Below are 21,780 nucleotides of genomic sequence, written 5' to 3'. Positions count from 1 at the left end.
GGAGCCTGCGGTTGCTTCATTGACTCCGCCTTCACCGACCTGCATTCCATTCCACTCCAGAAAAAAACTCATGGACTCGCTATCTTTTTGGCCGATGGTTCCCAGATTAAGTCCGGCCGAGTCACCCAGGAGACCCTTCCACTACCCACCTCCACCTCCTGCCAACATACGGAACTGTTAATTCTTGATGTCATTTCTTCCCCACTCTTTCCTGTGATTCTGGGCATCCCATGGCTGCAGGCCCACAATCCCTCCATTGATTGGACTTCAGGGGAAGTGAGGTTCCTCTCCCCTTACTGCCAGGACCACTGCCTTCCTGGGGCTTCTGTACAATCCGGAACACTTCTCTGCCTAGACCCAGACCTGGACTTATGTCAATCTGTCCCCGAGCCTTACCATGAGTTTCTGGATGTTTTCAGTAAACGGGGGGCTGATTCCTTACCCCCGCATCGCCCCTACGACTGTCCCATTGAGCTCCTTCCTGGGGCTGAGATCCCGTTTGGACGTGTCTACCCTTTATCCGAGAAGGAACAAGAGGCTCTGAAGGCATACATCTCCGAGAATCTCAAGAAGGGGTTCATCCGTCACTCCACATCTCCTGCCGGGGCTGGAATATTTTTTGTTACTAAAAAAGACCAGACCCTTCGACCCTGTGTGGACTATCGGGAGCTGAACAGAGTCACGATTAAAAACCGCTATCCCCTACCCCTGATTCCAGAACTCTTCCAAAAACTGAGGTCGGCTACTATTTTCACTAAGTTAGACTTGAGAGGAGCCTATAACTTGGTCAGCATACGAGCAGGTGACGAGTGGAAAACTGCGTTCCGAACTCGTTTTGGGCACTACGAGTACCTGGTGATGCCTTTCGGGTTGTGTAACGCCCCAGCCACCTTCCAGCACTTAATTAATGACGTCTTCTGGGACTTCTTGGACATCTTTGTCATCGTATATCTTGATGACATCCTGATCTTCTCCAGGTCCCTGGAGCAGCACCGGGAACACGTCGGCAGAGTACTGCTTTGGCTCCGGCAACATGGACTCTACGCTAAAGCCAAGAAGTGTAAATTCGAGCAACAGGAGATCCAATTCCTCGGCCTTGAAATCTCTCCAGCAGGCATCAGGATGGACCCGCAAAAGGTCGCTGCTGTCCTTGAATGGCCAGCCCCCACTGACAAGAAAGGCATCCAACGCTTTGTGGGCTTCGCCAACTTTTATAGAAAATTCATTAAAGGATTCTTAGCCATTATCTCTCCCATCACCCAGCTCACCAAGCAAAATACGAGCTTCCTTTGGGGTCCTGAAGCCCAGGCCGCCTTCAAGAGGCTCAAGGACTTGTTTACCTCTGCTCCTATCCTCAGTCACCCGGATCCATCTAGACCTTATATTCTGGAGGTAGATGCCTCTGAGATAGCAGTAGGGGCGGTGGTCTCCCAGCGCTTAGGTAAAGACGACCTGATGCACCCCGTGGGGTTCTTTTCCCGAAAACTCTCTCCGGCGGAGAGGAATTATGATGTGGGCGACCGGGAATTACTTGCCATTAAGTCTGACAATTTTACATCAGACAAGTGCACTACGGCGGGATTGCGTCATGATGTAGGGGGCGTGGCCTTGTAGCTCGTTCCTCCGTGTCCTCCCCGCTCTCCCTCGCTACCCCTCACCTCACGCCGCATGGAGCGCGGCGTACTGCTCAGCCCCTCGGGTCTTACGGACGGACCGGACTGCTGACACCGTTGATATGGTCTCCGGAGGGGATACGGTCCGGTCGGAGAGAACGAGCGGACCGGGAAGCAGGCACAGGCGCCGGGGCCATACCGGGATGACTAAGTAGGACCCCACCGCTCTCCGTCTGCTGCTAACTCTGCATATGCCGGCTGATTCTCCGAACTTTAACATCCCCGTTGACTCTCGCTTCCTCAAGCTGCTCCGGGATGAAAGAGGGCCTCTGGAAGATAATGCTGATGGCGGGACGCTGGGACTGACTCCTCAGGGCTGCACCAGGGAGGTGGTAAGCTTATCAGCCTGTGAAGGCTAAGTCAGCTATATAGTATTTCTGCTTGGTGGTATCTGTAGGGGGAGCTTGGTGGCAGTGTCAGGTGGAGGAAGACCTGCGACTGGTGAGGGTCCCAGGAAATACAGTAACCCCCTACAGACACATTGGAAGAAGGGCATTAGTATCTCAGATGGAAACTATGTTGAAGATTATTTAAAAGCCAAGATATCTCTATACTGATGAAGTTTTTTTTATATGGGTGAAGCTTCGATATTGCATATGTGCTGCAGAGCCCCCTCAGAGTAAACAGCGGGGAGCTTATGGTGAACATCGTCCTATACCTATTTTGAGATGAAGTAATAGACTTTGAAGGAAAACAACAGTGACTGGTAGTACTCTATGCGAATTTTGCTGGAGCTGCGGAACATAGGAGATACACGGACAGTACACCAGACAGGAAGGTACCCCCTCTGGTTATAGCTTAGGCTTACTTGTGTGTACCCTCCCCCCCCCCTCCTTTATGGAACAAGAAGGCTGTTTCTGAATGCGGACCCCCGAAGGACAGTATTTCCCCTGCATGCCCCAAACCTGCTTCAGCTAGGCTTTAAGTGTAGTTGGAGAGGAGAGGGGGAAGAGATAAGAAGAGGAAAAGTAATAATCTGTTTGCTGCTGGAACCTGCTTCATCTGCTAAACCCCCCTTTTTTTTTGAACATAAAAGAACGGCCGAATATATATGTACATAACCAAAAGGTGAAGTTTGTGCTGTACTGAACAGTAGACACTGGAGACATCTTGATGTTTGATATCTGATGTAAGAGTTTCTCTGGTGAGGAAAACTGGAAAATGCATTTAAAACCTTCTCTTGCTGTGTGATTGCTTTGCTTGCCTCCATTCAACAGTTAAAGGACTTGATACCGTTGATATTTGATACCGTTCCTTGCTTTTTGATGTTAAGGCGGGATAATTTATTATCGGTATAAGATGTACTCATTATAACAGCCATAAGAATATTAATATCAATAACTTTTCGTTGCCTAGTTTACTACGCTATAGGTAAACCGTGGAGATATACGGTATGGACTTGGACAGATGATTTACCTGTGGCGTGGAAAGCAATTGAACTATGTCCCTTCCTTTTTTTTTTTTTTTTTGTGTTTTTTTTTGTGAAAGTAAGCTAGTGGCTGCTGTCGATACTTTTGATTTAATTGTACCTCATTGTGGGTGGTATTAGACCCCTGGGAGATTTTCAACGGTCTGGGAGGGAGGTATATTAGATTAGGGTGGAGATAGGGGGCAAGAGGGGGAAGGAAAGAAAAGGGAGGGGGAAAATAGTAAAGAGAATAACCTGGTGATCGATAGATAGTGGGAGGAGGGTCTTGGTCCTGCCAAAATGAAGGGAAAGGCAGGCAAAGCAAGTAAGACGATCACCCCGGCTGCAAGCCCGGTCGGAATCCAAAAATACCTGACTGCAAATTCTAGTATAAGAGAGGATGAAGAGATCGGTAGCCCCAGGTCAGAAAAACCATCCCGCTCGGGCCCAAGTAGACAGAAGGGGGAAGAGGGTAGGGGGGTAAAAAATCCTGCCATAAAGTCAAGTGAGCTTAAAAAAAAAGTGGAGTAAACCCACAGAATGAAGGAGCAGATCAGAATAATCCCCGGGGAGAGGTGGAGTTGGTTAACAGAGAGGCAGAAGAAATGGTTTCGGATAGTCACAAAGAAACCCCCCAGCCTCCACAAATTAGGGAGATGCTCTCTGAGATGTTCTCGAGAATGGAGGTCTCTCTAAGGGCGGATATCGCAACAATAAGAAGCGATATAGGTTTGGTCTTAGGGAGAGTGGAGGAGATAGAAAATAGAGTTGAGACCCAAGAGCATAAGATGGACGGAATTTTAGAGCAGATAACAGCCCTCCGGAGGACAAATAGAACAATTAGATATAAGTTGGAGGATCAAGAAAATAGAAGCAGGAGGAAGAACATACGGATAAAAGGTCTCCCTGAGACACATAGCGGTTCCGCCCTTGGAGAGATAGCTCAACAGATTTTTAACCCTCTAGTGGATAAGGAAGTTACAGCCCCTTTGAAAATTGATAGAATACACAGAATGACACGTCCCCGGGGGGTTAGATCAGAAGCACCTCGAGACGTTATAGTGAGATTTCATAATGTAGCAGAAAAAATGCAGGTAATGAGAAGAGTGAGAATACAGTCTGGGGTGGTCCATGAGGGCATGGAACTGCAGATTTACTCTGACTTAGCGGGGGAGACACTAGGAAGAAGGAGATGCTTAAAACCACTCACGGAATTATTGAGAGCGGCAGACATCCCGTATCAATGGGGATTTCCAGCATGCCTCATAGGGAAGAAAGAGGGACGATCTGCAGTTCTACGCTTCCCAGAAGACCTCCCAGAATTTTGTGAGCAGTTAGGTATACACCCTGCCCCACACATTGAATGGGGTTGTGAAGATGTATTGGGGGGGAGGGGAATAGCACCCAGGGGAGGAAATGGCAGGATGGACCGAGTAGTTGGAGACGAAAGAAGATTACTAGAAATGAGTTGAGTTAATGGGCAGCGTTGAGAGCTGAGGAGTGCGGGGGGAGGGGAGATGGAGGGAGGGGGGAGTTTCGGGCGGATAAGGGTGTGAGCCCTAGGGACACTATGGGGGTGCGGCGAACACAAATATCGGTCCACCAGTGCCATAGGCTTAACGGGAAGGGGGGTGTCCTACCCAGTCTCATAAGACGTTCCGTTATAGGACAAGGGGGGAGTAGGGAGGGGAGAAGGGGGGAGGGAGGGAGAGGGAGGGGGGTGGTTTTAGGTTGCTTTTTGGGGCTCTCACTCGGTCCTCCCTTAGGGCTAGTGGGGACAGGTACCACTGGATCCACTAGACGCTTAAAAAGAGGAAGGGAAAAGAAAAAAAAAAGAAAGAGGGGGAATTACCCCGGGTAGAGAGGTATGGTAGTCCTTAATGTTATCACTTATAATGTAAGGGGTTTAAATTCAAAAAGGAAAAGATATAGGATAAATGACGAATTGCAATACATGGACGCAAATATAGCATGTCTTCAAGAGACACACATAACATGCACTTCTGGGGTTAGATTGAATTCGGCTAATTTTCCGGTGTGGTTTTATGGGGATTCCCCATCCCCCTATTCGAGAGGGGTTGCGATAGAGTTTAGTAGAACAACGAGGTTTAACCTAGAAGAGCGACTAGTGGATCCGGAGGGGCGTTACCTGTGCCTAAAAGGCAGGCTGTTTAATTTTAAATGTACAATTGTCAATATTTATGCCCCAAACAAGAATACGGGTAGATTCCTGAAGAAAGTATTGAATAAAATAGAAGACTTTAAAGAAGGGAAATTAATCCTGGCAGGGGATTTCAATTGGAGTATGAACCCTAAAATAGATACTACAGGGGTGGGCCCTAGGATATCTGAACATAAACAGAGAATGTTTTTAAGGGCGTTAACTGCATATCAATTATACGATACCTGGAGAACACTACATCCAAAAGATAGGGATTATACATGTTTCTCCTCGGTCCATGGTTCTTTCTCCCGAATTGATTATATTTTTTTGGAACATTCATTTCTAAGGGCACTCAAGAAGGCTGAAATAAAGATAAGAACAGTTTCAGACCATGCACTGGTGTTGATCCAGCTGGAGATCGGGAGAGATCATGGACCGAGGATGAATTGGAGATTGAATGAATCTCTATTACAGGATAAAGATACAGTAGACAGGATTGAGCATGAGATTGCACAATTTTTTAGTCTGAATGACATACCAGAAACCTCTAGCCCTGTATTATGGGAAGCGCATAAGGCAGTTATAAGAGGGTATTAATAGGGATCGGCGCAGGGAAAAAGAGAGAGAGGGAGAGGAGGAAAACTCTATTATACGAGGAAATTCAGAGATTGGAACAGATGAGGAGACCATGGGGGCTTCAGGACACTCAAGATTTAATAACAAAAAAATGAGAGCTAGATGATTGCTTGGAGCAGGATAGGAGAACGGCCTACCATATTTTGTGAAGAGAAAGGTACCAATGGGGGAATAAATCAGGTAAATGGTTGGCTAGGAGGGTTAAGGAAAATAAAAATAAAACTTTTATCCCAAAAATAAGAAATGCTGAGGGGGACATACAAAATATGCCAGATGATATTGTGAACACATTTTTTACATATTATCGGGGCCTTTATAATATCGGGCAACAGGATAGGGTAGAGAATCGAGTAGGGGAGGAAATAAAGGATTACTTAAATCGGATAGATATCCCCAGGGCTAAGCAAATAGAAATGGAAGCACTAGAAGCCCCAATATCAAGGGGGGAGGTTGAGAGGGCGATCAAAAATACAGCTAAGGGAGGCTGCCCGGGGCCCGATGGTTTCCCGATCTCATATTACAAGCAATTCCAAAAACAGCTAGTCCCAAAACTATGCGACTATTTTAATGCAGTGGGGAAGGGCGAAAAATTCCGCGAGGAAACACTCTTGACGCATGTGGTCCTGATCTTGAAAGAGGGAAAGGACCCAACGACAGTGGAAAGCTATAGGCCAATTTCCTTACTAAACTCAGACATTAAATTGTTTGCAAAAATTATCGCTGAAAGATTAGGACCACATGTGTCAGAGTGGATACTGCAGGATCAGGTTGGATTTATCGAAGGGAGAGAAGGGCGGGATAACACACTAAAGACCATTATGTTATGCCAAGAAGCTGTAAGATGGGGTGCCCCCACGGTACTCATGTCAATAGATGCGGAAAAGGCATTTGACAGAGTGGGGTGGGGGTTCCTGTTTGAAGTGCTGGAAAGGTATGGATTAGGGGAGCGGATGAGGAGCTGGATAGAAGCCCTATACACCCACCCTAAGGCTAAAATAAGAATAAATGGGGCCCTGTCCTGCCCCCTTGAGTTGTTCAACGGGACAAGACAGGGTTGCCCGTTATCCCCATTATTATTTATATTGTCGCTTGAACCCCTGCTGATGGCCATAAGGATGAATCATAACATCCATGGGATATGGGCTGCTGAGAGGGAGTTCAAGGTTGCAGCGTTTGCGGACGACCTCTTGCTCTATATTTCCAACCCTGGGTCTTCCATACCAGCAATAATGGAAGAATTATCAAAATATGGGAAGGTCTCTAACTTTAAGGTTAATATATCTAAATCTGAAATTTTGAATTTAAATACGCCAACAACAGAGCAGAACATCCTCCAATCTAAATTCCCCTTTAGATGGTGTGGGAGGGAACTGGCCTATTTGGGAATAAGGTTGACAACAGAGATGAGTGATCTGTTTGAGGCCAACTATATACCCATACTAAATAAAATTAAACAACATTTGGAAAGGTGTCAACATAAAGCTCTATCATGGACAGGTAGAATAAACGTAGTTAAAATGTTTATCTTACCAATTTTCACCTATACATGCCAAATGATCCCAATAGTGTTACCACAGGTCTATTTAAATAAACTAAAAACTTTGATTAATAGATTTATATGGAAAAAAAAAGCGGCGAGGGTGGCACTGAATACCCTGATAAGAAGTAAAGATAGGGGAGGGCTGGCAATGCCGGATCTCAAAAAGTATTACGAGGCCATAGCAATCTCACGAATCCCGGATTGGATACACAATAAAAAGGGAAAGGATTGGGTTGAATTAGAAATTAAGTTAAGTAGAAGGGAATTAGGGGAAATAGTATGGATACCTGCAAAACACAGAGAATTAGGCCATAGCACAAACACACTGACAAAAAACTTACTTCAGATATGGGACACTATAAATAAGAGACATAACTGGGAGCACAACTCACCATTAATGCCACTATTGGACACTAAATTTTTTATCCCAGGTCAAGAGGAATATTTATATTATAGTAGATGGGTTAAGAAAGACAACATTAAACTACAGGAGGTGATGGAAGGAAATAGGATGTGCACATATGAGGAAATTATAGGGAAATGGGGTCACAAACCATTAGATAAATGGAGATATTATCAATTATATTATTTAATTCAGTCTCTACCACAGCCACTACGGGGTAAGGAACAATTTAGACCACTGGAGAAGCTATTAGTGAACCGTCAGTGCCTTGAAAAAAGGATCTCAAAACTTTATAAAATCCTAATAGAAAGAATAGAGCAAAACTATCCCCCCTACCTAGAAAAATGGGAAAGCGAAATCGGGCCCTTAAGTAATGATTATCATAGAAATAGGATAATTAGACGAACCTATTCGGTTGCTGTAGACTCACAAACACGAGAGATGTCATATAAACTTTTAACAAGATGGTACATAACCCCACAACAAGGAAATAAAATATGTAGTGCGACCCCCCGGTCATGTTGGAGAGGCTGTTTGGGGGAGGGCTCATTCGCTCATATATGGTGGCTGTGCCCTAAGATACAGACATTTTGGGATAAAGTAATAGAAACTATTTTTGAAATAACAGGGGAAAGGATTAGGAGGGATCCATGGGTATGCCTATTTCATGATATAGAAAAAGGAGAGAGGGAATATGGGTATTCCTTGATCCCCTGTTTATTAAACGCTGCTAAATCATTGATACCGTTAAAATGGAAAAGATCTGATCCTCCCTCGATGAGGGAGTGGGCAGAAAGATTAGAAAGGACACGAATTATTGAAGAGTCAATGTATAAAACTGGATAACATGGAGGAGAGGTACCAGAATAAATGGCGTCTCTGGGTACTATTTGGTAAAACTGAAAATTATTTGAAGATGGTGGAATGTTAGTTAAAAGGAATCCCATGGAGCAGGATCGAGTGAGAGAGGGGAGGGAAGGGGGGGGGGGAGGGAGGGAAAAGGAAGACAACCTTTATAAGAAATGATGTTGTACTTGCCATTAAGTCTGCTTTGGAGGAGTGGAGATACTTACTCGAGGGGGCGGTACACCCCGTGCTCATCTACACGGATCACAAAAACCTCGAGTACCTCCGTACCGCAAAACGCTTAAAACCTCGGCAGGCTCGCTGGGCCCTCTTTTTCTCACGGTTCTGTTTTCACATAACCTATCGCCCTGGATCAAGAAACGTTAAGCCAGATGCACTCTCCCGTATGTTTGACAGCCCCAAGGACACCGCACCCCCAGATACCATCCTCCCTGCTAACACCTTTCTACTCATCCAGCCAGACCTAGTGTCTCTGCTAAAGAGTGCTTCCTCCACATCTTCCTGTCCCCCGGGAATCTCACTAGCATCCAGGGAAGGCCTGCTTTGGAAGGACAACCTGATCTTCGTCCCTGAAGATGTGAGAATTAAGGTCTTGGGTCTCCTTCATGACCACCCGCTCGCTGGGCACTTTGGTGTCCGCAAGACTTTGGAACTGGTACAGCGCTCCTTCTGGTGGCCAGGCATGAGGGAGTTTTGCAAGCAGTATGTAAATTCCTGCCCCGTATGTAGTCGGAATAAGGTCCCCAGAAATCGGGCTTGGGGGCTGCTTAAACCTCTTCCCGCACCCGACCGCCCTTGGCGGATGATCACTATGGATTTCATTGTGGAACTTCCCCCTTCTGAGAACTGCACTGCTATCTTTGTAGTTTGTGACCGTCTGACCAAGATGGCCCACTTCCTACCCTTAAGGGGAACCCCTTCCGCGACTGAGACTGCCCATATTTTTATCAAAGAAATAATCAGGCTCCACGGGGTACCCACCAATATTGTATCTGATAGAGGGGTTCAGTTCACCTCCCGTTTCTGGCGAGCCCTATGTGAATCTTTAAAAATAGAATTGGCCCTGTCCTCGGCCTACCACCCACAGACCAATGGGCAAACGGAACGCACCAATCAAACCCTCGAGCAATATATTAGATGTTTTTCTTCTTTTGTCCAAGACAATTGGGTCTCCCTGTTACCGCTGGCGGAATTCGCCTACAACAATGCCAGCCATGCTACCACTGGGCAGTCCCCGTTTTTTGCCAATTACGGTTTTAACCTGTCTTTTCTTCCCGATATCCTTACAGAATCTCATGTTCCAGCAGTACAGGATACGGTATCCTTTCTCCAGCAGAATAATCGGACCCTGCAGGAAGTCATAACCAAGGCTCAGGCTGACAGCAAGAGGAGCTTTGATCGAGGAAGAAGGGGAGAATTGATCCTTCAAGTCGGGGACCAGGTATGGCTGTCTTCTTCTAATTTAAAATTAGCATGTCCCTCCAGGAAATTGGCACCCAAGTTTCTGGGCCCGTTTCCTGTTAAGAGGAAAATTAACGAGGTGTCTTATGAACTGTCCCTGCCTGATTCCATGAGAATACATCCAGTCTTTCGTGTAGCTCTACTTAAGCCTGCTGTACCTGATCCCTTCCCTGGTAGAGAAACAAGGCCACCTGACCCTGTGCTGATTGATGGCAGTGAGGAATTTGAAGTGGAGGCCATTCTGGATTTCAGAAGACGACGGGGACAAGGTCAGTTTCTAATTAAATGGAAGGGCTATGGCCCGGAGAATAATTCTTGGGAACCTGCTTCTAATGTACATGCTAATAGACTGATCCAGGCCTTCTTTGCTGCACACCCGGAGAAAAGAGCCACTAGGGGCACCCGGAGGTTGCCCCTTGTGGGGGGGCAATGTCAGGAATCCGTCCGTTCCTTGCGATCGGCTCTCCGTACACGCACGCGCATTCGTGCCGCGGGTCGTCGTGGGCACGAGCGTCTTCCGACGCGCGCGGGTGCACGTCGATCGTATGTGCGCGCGGTACACGCACGCACGGGCGAGCGTTAGCTCGATTGGCGCCAGTGGCCCTTTTTAAAGGCACAGTTGCAGGGGTTCTGTGCTGTCTCGTCTGCAGCTTGTGCCTGAAGTAACCTGCTTATCTGCCTGCTACCTATCTGATACCTGACCCGGCTCCGTCTGACCTTGTTGACCTCTCCTGCTCCGACCCCGGCTTGTTTGACACTTCTTGGACTGTTTTCCTGTTGCCGAACCTCTGCTTGTACCTGATACCTCTGCTGACTCCTGCTTACTTCTGTGTCTGCTACCTTTGCATCCAGAAGATCCATCCATCCTGATTCCACGGTCTGCAGTCTTCTCCTAGCTGCTTCCCTGCTACAGAGAGTTCCTGCTCCAGAGGATCCTCATCTACCCAGCACCTGCTGCTGCACCTGGCTGGACTCTCCTACCCCGCTGCGCTCCGGTCTCCCTGTTCCCATTCCAGTGAGACCAGAACCAGAGCCGTAAGAGAGGTCCCCTTCCACTAAGTCAGACTCAATATCTGAAGTCCCTAACATCAATTTTCCCTATTTTCCCTATAAATGTCAGTACCCATTTATATTATGTACATTTAGGAAAGAATCCAGGCTTTTTTTAAAGCAATCTACTGAGCTGGCCAGAACCACCTCTGGAGGGAGTCTATTCCACATTTTCACAGCTCTTACTGTGAAGAAACGTTTCCGTATTTTGGGGTCAAATCTTTTTTCCACTGGATATAAAGAGTGCCCCACTGTTCTCTGTGATGACCTTAAAATATGGACCCCTTATGTATTTGTGCATGTTGATCATATCCCCCCAATCTCCTCTTCTCAAGAGAGAATACATTCAGCTCCTCTAATCTTTCCTCATAGTTGAGCTCCTCCATTCGTCTTATCAATTTGGTTGCCCTTCCCTGCACTTTCTCCAGTTCCCCAATATCCCTTTTGAGAACTGGTGCCCAAAACTGAACTGCATATTCCAGATGAGGTCTTAATAATGATTTTACAGGGGCAAAATTATATCTCTCTCTCTCTCTGGAGTCCATACCTCTCTTAATACAAGAAATGACTTTGCTCACTTTGGAAACCGCACCTTGCATTGAGGTCAGCTTGTAAGTTAGAGACATCCTGTAAGGAAATTATTCCACTGCATAGCTTGGTGTCATCTGCAAACACTGAAATGGTACTTTTAATCCCAGACCCTATGTCATTTATAAAGGTATTAAAAAGTATGGGTCCCAGCATGGAACCTTGGGGTACACCACTGAGAACCTTAGGAAGAATCATTAACCACTACTCTCTGAATACGTTTTTTTAGCTAGTTTTCTATCCATTTACAAATTGATCTTTCCAAGCCTGAAGATTTTACCTTACACCACTAACCTTACATTAGCCAAGTGTGTGGGGAAACTGTGCAAAATCCAAGAATGCCACGTTCACAGCCACCCCTCCGTCCAAGGTTTTACTCACAAAAAGAAATCAGATTTGTCTGACAACTTCTATCTTTCATGAATCCATGCTGTCTGTTGCTTAAAATATATTTTTTCCAGCAAGAACTCATCTATATGGTCTTTTATTAAACTCTCCAGTATCTTCCCGACTATAAAAGTTAAACTAACAAGTCTATAGTTACTTGGTAAAGACTGATCCCTTTTTAAATATGGGCACCACCAGGGGCATAACTAGAAATCACAGGGCCCCATAGCAAAATGTTGTATGGGGCCCCGCCTGCAAACAGCCCCCCTACAGCCACCCTAGTGTCAATGCAGCATGACCTGTGCCCCATACAGCTTGACCTGTGCACAATGCAGCATGACCTGTGCCCAATGCAGCGTGACCTGTGCCCCATACCACGTGACCTGTGCCCCATACCACGTAACCTGTGCCCCATACAGCGTGACCTGTGCCCCATACAGCGTGACCTGTGCCCCATACAGCGTGACCTGTGCCCCATACAGCATGACCTGTGCCCCATACAGCGTGACCTGTGCCTCATACAGCGTGACCTGTGTCCAATACAGCATGGCCTGCCTGTTCCCAATGCAGCATGACCTGTGCCCAATACAGCATTGCCTGTACCCAATACAGCCTGCCCTGCCTGTGCCCCATACAGCCTCACCTGTGCAGAGGAAGAGGCAAGCCACCAGATCAGCAGAGAGCGGGATTACCCGCTGTAATAGCTTTCATTTGAATTTCCCGTCTTCCCGGGGCTCATCGTCATGTCCTGCATTGGTCCAGCATTCTATCTATCAAAGGCGTCGGGCCAAAAGGTGGAGCTATGTGACGTGACCCCCTGGGAACATCGGAAGTTCTAATGAAAGCTATTGCAGCGGGCAATCATGCTCTCTGCTTATTCGGACAGCTCGCCTCTTCCACTCCTCTCTCTTCCCCTGACTGGTAGACTGTGCCGGCTGTGCTCTCATCCTCACTGGGCCCCACTCGGCTGCGGGCCCCATAGCACCCCCGTTGGTCACTATGTTCCGCCCCTGGGCACCACATTGGCCCTACGCCAATCCAGTGGAACTATTCCAGTCATTAACGAGTCCCTAAAAATGATAAACAATGGCTTTGAAATTGAAATGACAGAGCTCAATTATTTTAGGATCCGTGGGTGATTGCCATCTGGTCCAGGTGCTTTATCCACCTTTTTTCTCTCTAAATATTTCTGGGCCGTATCACTTTTGAGCCATTGTGAATAATTTGGGGCTATCAATACCACCCCCATTATGGACATGAGCTCCCACATGCTCCTTTGTATACACAGAGCTGAAGAAAATATTTAATACATTTGCCTTCTCTTTTTGTTCCCAGCCACCCACTCTAGATTATTTTGTAAAGGGCCTACATGCTCAGACCTGACCTTTTTACTATTAATATATTTGAAGAATTTTTTGGGGTTTGTCCTACTATCTTTTGCAATCTGTCGTTCGTTTAGAATTTTTTTGTGTCCTTGATTTCTTATTTACATATTCTGTTAGTATTCTTTGTAACATTTAAACGATGATAGTGTGCCTTCATTTTTATATTTTTTAAAAGCTCTTTTAATTATTTATAACTTTTTTAACTTTGGTTGTGAGCCACATAAGTTTTATTTTTAGCCTTTTAAACTTATTGCCCAATACAGTATATATAATATAAGGTCAAACCTAAACAGCACTTTCAATTTGTATCCTTCATTTTTATATTTTTTAAAAGCTCTTTTCTTATTATTTATAGCTTTTTAAACTTTGGCCGTGAGCCACATAAGTTTTATTTTTAGCCTTTTAAACTTATTGCCCAATATAGTATATATAATATAAGGTCAAACCTAAACAACACTTTCAATTTCTATCCAATCAGGTAGTCCTTTGCACTACATAGTTAAAGGTAAATCCAAAAGAGATTATACAATAATTGTACAAGAAAATTGTATAATGCATAGCTCCCTGTTCCTGATTTCGAGGGACTTTCGATGATTTGGAGCAATGTCCCTCTGTCCCTCATTCCTCCTCATTTGTCCCTCATCTTGGTCTGATCTATGTAGATGTATATAAAATTCACTTTTTATCTATCAAAAAGTGTTTTCCAGTGCTAAACCTTTCATCTGATTTCTAAATTGCTGCATTTGCAAATTTCAATATAAAGGAATAGTAGTGGTAAAAAAAGCACTTGTGGGCTTAACCAATCTTGTTTTTTGTACAATTCTCCTTTAAGGGGGCGTGCCAGGGGGTGTGTCCTATACCTGCATACTTTTGCTAATAGGTGTCCCTCATTCCCATCTCAAAAGGTTGGGAGGTATGATAATGTATGGTCAGCTTAAGATTTGTCATCCTCCAGCGTCCACACTAGAGACTCGTTCTGAGACATACTAGGGAAGGAGAAGAGAAAACATCTTTTTGCTCTTGATACCACAAAGAGCTACCTCAGAGCAATCAAAAGCTGTGCTTCACCAAATAGAAAACTGTCCTGATTGACTAAGGAATGCACCATCTGATTATACTCCAGCAACTTTTCAATGCTGCAAAATCTGTCGGCAAAGACCTCTAACACCAATTTCACACGACATATAGCCTCCCCTAGAATCAACTTAACATAAAGGACTTCAGATTCTAAGAGCAGGTACCTCTCAGTTCCCAAGTGAAACTGATCTGGTCGCTAGTGGGATTCAGTGTTATGTAAGGCCCCTTTCACATGGGCGTTCCGTATATCAAAAATGTATACCAATGTATTTCTATGGGCAAGCGGATGATCATCTGTTGTCATCCACCTTTATTAACATCCGTTTATTGAAAAGGAAGAAAGTCCTATTTTTCTTCCATTAAAAAGATGGAAAAGAACCTAAACGGATGTCATCAGACAAACGTTCTGTTTTTGCTTCTGTTTTTGCATTGGTTATTAGTAGCAGGCACCCGCTGGGGTCCTACCAACCAGTGACTAATTTCTACTGTCAGTGGGGAATTCCCCACTGACAGCAGAATACAAACAACAGAGGGGGGCAGTGTGTACAGCAGGAGAGGGGCAGTGTTTACAGAGCGTGAGGATCTGTCACTTGCCAGCAGCTAATTACATTGTCAGTTCTCCCTGTCGCTGAAGTAAAGGGGTCTGGATCTGTCATATGTTGGCTCCAAATCAGTGCAGGGAGATGCAGAGCGGTCATTCAGCACCTCTGCTACAGTAGACAAAGTACTCTGAATGTACCCCTAAACTTAGCATTAACACCAATGCTGATCCTAATCTTGTCAATAATCAAAACCCTAACTTCTGCTTATACACAAAGTCCCATGGTCAATTAGATGCCAATTTCAATGAAATCTTGATGAATGCAAAAATTTGTAATTGTAACAAAAAAAATCCCCAATATCATCAGTGTATCCCTAGCAGTTAACAGTATAAGTCAAAGCCATGCCTGACATATATCTAAAGCTGAATTATTTTTTCATTTTAGATTGAGTAGGGAAAGATTACTTTTTATTTATTTATTTATTTTTTTTGCTGTTTGTATCCCATTCTTGAGATTTTTCTTCCTTTTCTGCCACACATAAACAACAGGAAGTGAAAGGAAATCCCTCAAAAGTGAGGGAACTTCTCTGTTAGACAGTTGTCCTCATTGGAAGATTTCCCTTTTATTCCTGCTCTGGTGAAAGTGTTCATGCAGAAACAGAATATTCATGATTTTAGCATTGAGCAGAAGAAATAAAATACTGTACATTAAATTAAAAAATGCTTAAAATTAAAATATTAAAATTAAAACCTTGACTATTTGTTTCTGAATCATTTTTGTACAAGTACTCCTGTGAATGATTTCTGTATAAGTGCTCCTGTGAATGATTTCTGTACAAGTACTCCTGTAGTTCATTTGTGTGTTGTCTGGATTCTTCAATTACCGTGATAATCCATGTAGTCAGATTTACTGCCAGCAGGACCATCAGAAAACACCTGAGAAGATATAGAGCACAATTATATAGAGGAACGTCTCTAAAAGTAACAATGTCAATAAAGATAAAATACATTTTTATACCCAGAACCCCAATAACATTATTGTTCACTCTTGGTTGAAGTACCTTCAGCAAAATCTGGAGCCCAAGGTCCCTGTAGTCTCCTTTCCCAACTGGTAGGATTGACCCCTGGGAAATATTGTGTGCACTCCCCGCCTCTTCCACATGCATCCCTTTGATAGTTAGAAAATTAAGAACTTTTTACTCTGTTGGTATACATGCATGAAAGGACTTTAGCAGCCATGTGAAATTCTAGAACAGGGGTACTCAATTAAAGTTCAAAGTAGTATGGTCAGTAAAATTTTCTTCAAGCAGATATCTGAGTCTCATGTTTGTGCCCAGTACATATGTAGTCATCAAAAAATGCCCATTGTACAATTTCCATAGTATTTCAATACTAATTGTTGCCAATTTTTAGTGTAAACCTTTACACCAGGTTTCCCAATCATTGTGTCCCCTTACTTCAGGTGTCTCAATTAGAGTGCCCCCTGACATCACATGTCCCCATGAGAGTTCAGCCTTACATCAGGTGTCGCTATCACAGAACCCCCATAGCTTTTAGTGCCAGGCAGGCAGAGGGCATGAGGTGGAGCAGGCTGCAGTTCTCAGGATCCAATCACATGACATTTCAGAATTACATACAGAAAGTCAGTGCTGGCAGACTTTCTTTTGCCAGTGTGAACACAGGTTTGTGAGTACAGAAGCTATATAACGACTCATGCATCACTAACTCTGGGTCCCTCTTTAATCAATGTCTTAATGGTAAACTGTCACCAATCAAATTCATCAGCCCAAGGTATCCTATTAGTATTGTCCCAGATGGTAAGTGCCCCGTCCGTCATCGGGTAGGTGACCTTTAGGTAAGCCTGCCCTCATTACTTTGCCTGCTCCAGTGCGGTTATGACAATTGACTTCATTTTAACATATTGCTGAACTTCCACAAATTATTTGGATTTATGCAACTGAGGGTCCAGTTTTTAATTAAGATCCAAGCTAAGCAAACAATAAACAATCTGATGATTTTCATGTATTTTCCAACTATGGGGATTCACAGGGTTATTCTTTTTTATTTCTTTATGTGGGAAAACCAGAGACAAAGTTTTATCCATTAAGCTCCCATTTATGAAGCTGCTCTGAACAATTTTACCATAAAAAGCAAAGGCAAAAGCAAACTAAGAATAAAAAAAAATCTTATAAATAGGGTCAATAAAATGTATGTAGGGCTATGTAAGCATGCAAGCAGCAGGATTTACCACCAACTGTGGTCATCCTGGCCAAGGGCACCTCCTGCAACAGAAACGAGATGGGGCATCAAATACCCATGTTATTGAAGAATTCCGTCATCTTGGCTACTCACATACTCCCAACCTTAGGATCACCTAATGAAATAAATTATTCTCCAAATGTTCAGCCTCTAAACACTTACAGTGAATGTGAACGTGGTGCAAAGTTCTCGTCAGTAAAGTTGTACATGACCTCCTTCTTCCCATGAAACAACTGTGACACTGTTCATTACAAGCTCAAGTGTAACAAGGAGTTGCCAACCAGCTCTTTTTCCTTCCCTCTGTTTTAGGTTCCCCAAAATGGGTTTTCTCTTTCTCCCTGCTCCCAACCAACCCCAAAGTCCACAACGTATATGATGACTCACTGCAGGCTTCCACTTCCTGTTATTATTCTGTCCTAACTCAATTGGCCCCAGCCTACATAAAGGAAAAAGGCAGCCCAGCCTACATGACATGCCCTAAAGGGTTACAACCCTTGCTTGAAGCTAGTTCACACTATAATGTGCACTGTGATACACATTATATCATCCGTTATTGCAACATATGGTCAATCACTGAATATATACTGTATATATTTTCCAGAGAGATGTGTGAATCAGGCATATTATGTACTTTTGACTTCAAATACTTCTTGCTTATCCTCACCGTTCCATCTCTGGATGTTTTACAGGGCTAAGATTTTGACTCCAGGTATGGTGAAATTCAGTGATGGCTGGTGTTCATCCATGCCCACCATGGGACACAGACTGCGTTGATCAGTGCCCCCCTGGCGGGAGAAGGATGGCAGCAATCAGTGACCTTACCTTAGGAGGCCAATCCTGCTCCTTGCTCCAGCTTGCCGAGGGAAGAGCTGGAGCTGTTGCTTCTTCTCCCAGCCAAAAAAAGAAGTGGGTCCTGAGACCTGATTGGGGGGGTGTCCTAATCCATGCGTCCAGCGCCCTGCATGTAGATTAGGGGCCAGGCGCATGGATTGGGGGGGGCGCCCACGGGCCCCATATGGCCACTGGTGAAATTGTGGAGCTGATTTTCTAACTGCAATTGCAAATGATTTAGGATCCTCTTTTGGAGCAATTTAAAGTGGAGGGCCACTCAAAAAAAAAAAATTGTCTAAAAATGTTCCTAAAAAATTGGAGGAAAAAAAAAATGTGTTCTTTAACTTACCAGAAATGCCTGTTGCTAGGCAGATTTTCCTAATCTGCCTCTTCCTATTCCGCAGTGATCTTCAGTCTTCTCCTCCTCACGTCATCTTCTAGTGTGGTGTGTTCTGGGAACTGTGTGTGTCCCAGAACACAGCGCGCCCCATTCACAAACTTGACTCCCGCATGCGCAGTAGGAAATGGGCAGTGTGAACATTATGGAAGAACATCTAGGAGGGTAGATGGAATGTAGTTTTGAGAGTATCGTATAGTAGTAAATTAACATCCGGCATCACATGCTGTATTTTAGTTATTCCAAATCTAGCCACTACAATGGGATCAGGAATTGTGAATAGGTGTGGAAACCTAGGGTTTCCCCAAAGTGGGGCCTGGGGGAGACCATCTGTGAGGGACATATGAACTTGGTCATCTGATCCCATACCTTAACCGTGGTTGTCATTGGTATAGTCATAGTGTCATGTACCTTCAGCCTGCTAAACACCAGGTTACTTAGTGCTGCATAAGACCCCAGTAAAGCTGCCTCTAAATTGGCTGCAAGGTTAGTTTCCACCTGTGCAAACAACCAGCGCACAGTCACCAAGCCTGCCTCCCAATAGTATTGATGGAAGCAGGGTAGGGACAGACCCCCCAGTGTTAACGACATCTGTAGGGTAGATTTGGCTATTCTAAGAGTACAGCCTGCCCAAATGAAATTGGTAATAATTTGGTCTAGTTTGCCAAAAAAGCCACTGGGAATAGGGACCACGGTATTCCTAAACACATATAAAAATTTGTGGAGGAAGGTCATCTTTATGAGGTTGATTCTGCCTACAAGGGAGAGGGTTAGTGACTTCCAGGTCTGACACTTAAGAGTCAATTAATGTAGCATTGGGTATACATTGTCATCAAGATAGGAGGGAAGGTTAGTCTGCACCTCTATTCTCAAATAGCGGAATTTCGAGACCTAACAGAGCTGGAATCTAACTTGGGGGGAAGGGGGTGGGGGGTGCTGAGGTGTACATGATAGGAAGAACAGGAGAGACATAGACCAGTTGATCTTGATGCCCAAGGATACCCTAAAGTGGTCTATCAATGTCAGAGCTGCGTTAAGGGATTCCAAGGCATCAGGTAGGTATAGCAAGGCATGGTCTGCATACAGGGAGATCTCCTCCCATAGGGGACCAATTTGGATACCAGGGATTCATGGGGATGATCGAATCAGTATAGCTAGGGGCTCCATCGCCAGTGCAAATAGGCCAGGGGATAGCGGGCATCTCTGCCTGGTACCTTGGCTGAGAGGGAAGGGTGGAAAAAGGATCCCATTATTTCTAACTCTGGCTGTAGAGGATCTGTAAAGTAGCTGTATCCAGGAGATGTAATTCGGGCCAAAGCCAAAACGTAGCGAAGGCCTTCTCTGCATCGAGAGACACCACAACCCCAGAGGGGGTACCATCTCTGGAATGGGCGATGTTGGTGTATAATAGCCAGACATTGATGTCAGTGCCCTTGACAGGCATGAAGCCAGAATGGTCTTCATGCACCAAGGACAGTTCAGGCGGTTGGCCAGTATCTTGATGAAAATCTTGGCGTTGACATTGAGCAGTAAAATCAGGCTATAGGACACACACATTTTGGGGTTCTTCTTCTTGGGCACCACCACAATGACCGCCTCCATCATGGACTGTGGGATGCAGTTCTCTTCTAGCACAGTAAGAAGTAAAGTGTGGAAGTGGGAAATTATACCATCAGCATGTTCTTTATAGAATTCTGCGGGAAGTCCATCCGGACCCGGCGTTTTTGCAGTCTGGAGTGAGGCAACAGCAGTCTGTACTTCTTTACTTCGTAAAGGGAGCATCTAGTCTATTGCGTGTTTCAGGGAAAAGCTCTGGAAACTCTACCGTATCGAGAAAGGATGATACACTGCCAGCGTCATATTCTACCCTGGAGGAGTAAACTCTTGTATAAAGTTCTGAAACTGAACTTTAATCATAGCCGGATCAGAGTGTAAGGAGTCATTGTCTATATCCCTAACGAGAGAAATGTGAGCAATCATGGAACCCTCTCTAGCAAGCCAGGCCAGCAAGCTACCTGTCCCTTTGCCTTGCTATAAAATCCTCTGAGACTGGGAGAGGAGAATTTTCCAGGAAGAGGTAGCCCGGAGGATAGCCAGTCCTTTATAGAGCACTTGTAAGTCCCCATAAACTGCACGATTCCCGGTATTGACATATTGAGTTTCCAGCCTCTGTGCTCTGGCCTCCGCCTCTTCAAGGGCCAGGGATGATTCCCTCCTCACGTTTCCAATGGCAAGCTGTTACTGACCATAAGTATGGGCTTTGAAGGCGTCCCAAACCACTGTAGGTGCTGCCGTACCCTTATTCCTCAGCCAGAAATCAGCTATTTCAGAGGTCATTGGGGGGGAGACACGGTCATCCGAGACCCAGAAGCGCGACAGCCTCCACAAAGAAGGGCCAGAATCTAGATCTATTTTAAGCTGCAGAAAAACTGGGGCATGGTCAGAGATACCTCGGGGTAGGATAGATGCAGCCAGGATGCAAGATATTAGCGTATCACTCAGGTATATAATATTTGTATGGGAGAATGTTGCATAGATAGCTGAGTGACATGTGAATTGTCACTCCCGTGGGTGCTTCCACCTCCAGACATGATGCAGTCCATACGTTTCCGCCCATCTAGAGAGGGGGAATCCATCAAGGAGTCAGGGGTCAGCCTATCCATGCGGGGAAGGTAAGATCTCCAGTCAAACACAGACTGGAAGTACACGACTTCATCACCAAGAACAATGTAGACTGCTTCTTCATCACCGAAAGCTGGCTAACCCCTGACTGCAACACCATCCTCACCGAACTACAGGATCCTAACTGAGCACCAGAAAGGGAAAAAAGGAGGAGGCCTAGCAGTGATCTTTAAATCTCACCTGGAGCTCACCAAACCATCTTCACAGTGCCTTTTATGGAGACCCTGACGCTACATCTTCAATCAACATCCCATGACACCACTCATATTCTACTATGCTACAGACCGCCAGGACCAAAGTCCAATCTTCTTTCACCCCTCACGGAATTCATCACAATACACACCCTAAAATTCAAAAATTTCCTGGCACTCTGAGATTTCAACCTCTGGGCAAACGAGCCCCAAGACCCCATCCCTGGACCTCATCTTTAA

General features: G+C 45.1%; 1 protein-coding gene across 1 annotated transcript in view; it reads right to left on the bottom strand.

Annotated features, from left to right (window-relative positions):
• The window catches only part of LOC143935664 (proton channel OTOP2-like), a 112,859-nt gene that overhangs the window by 14,889 nt on the left and 76,190 nt on the right, over nucleotides 1–21,780 (bottom strand). The window contains exon 4 of the mRNA XM_077459697.1: nucleotides 15,932–16,116. Within this exon, the coding sequence (XP_077315823.1) occupies nucleotides 15,932–16,116 (185 nt within the window). The remainder of the gene's footprint in view (nucleotides 1–15,931; nucleotides 16,117–21,780) is intronic.

This window comes from Lithobates pipiens, unplaced genomic scaffold, assembly GCF_037356315.1.
Source record: "Lithobates pipiens isolate NorthernLeopardFrog02 unplaced genomic scaffold, aLitPip1_a1.2 Scaffold_28, whole genome shotgun sequence".
In the NCBI taxonomy this organism is placed as follows: domain Eukaryota; kingdom Metazoa; phylum Chordata; class Amphibia; order Anura; family Ranidae; genus Lithobates; species Lithobates pipiens.
The sequence above is the reverse complement of the archived record's forward strand: the minus strand, read 5'-3'. Positions and strand labels throughout refer to the sequence as shown.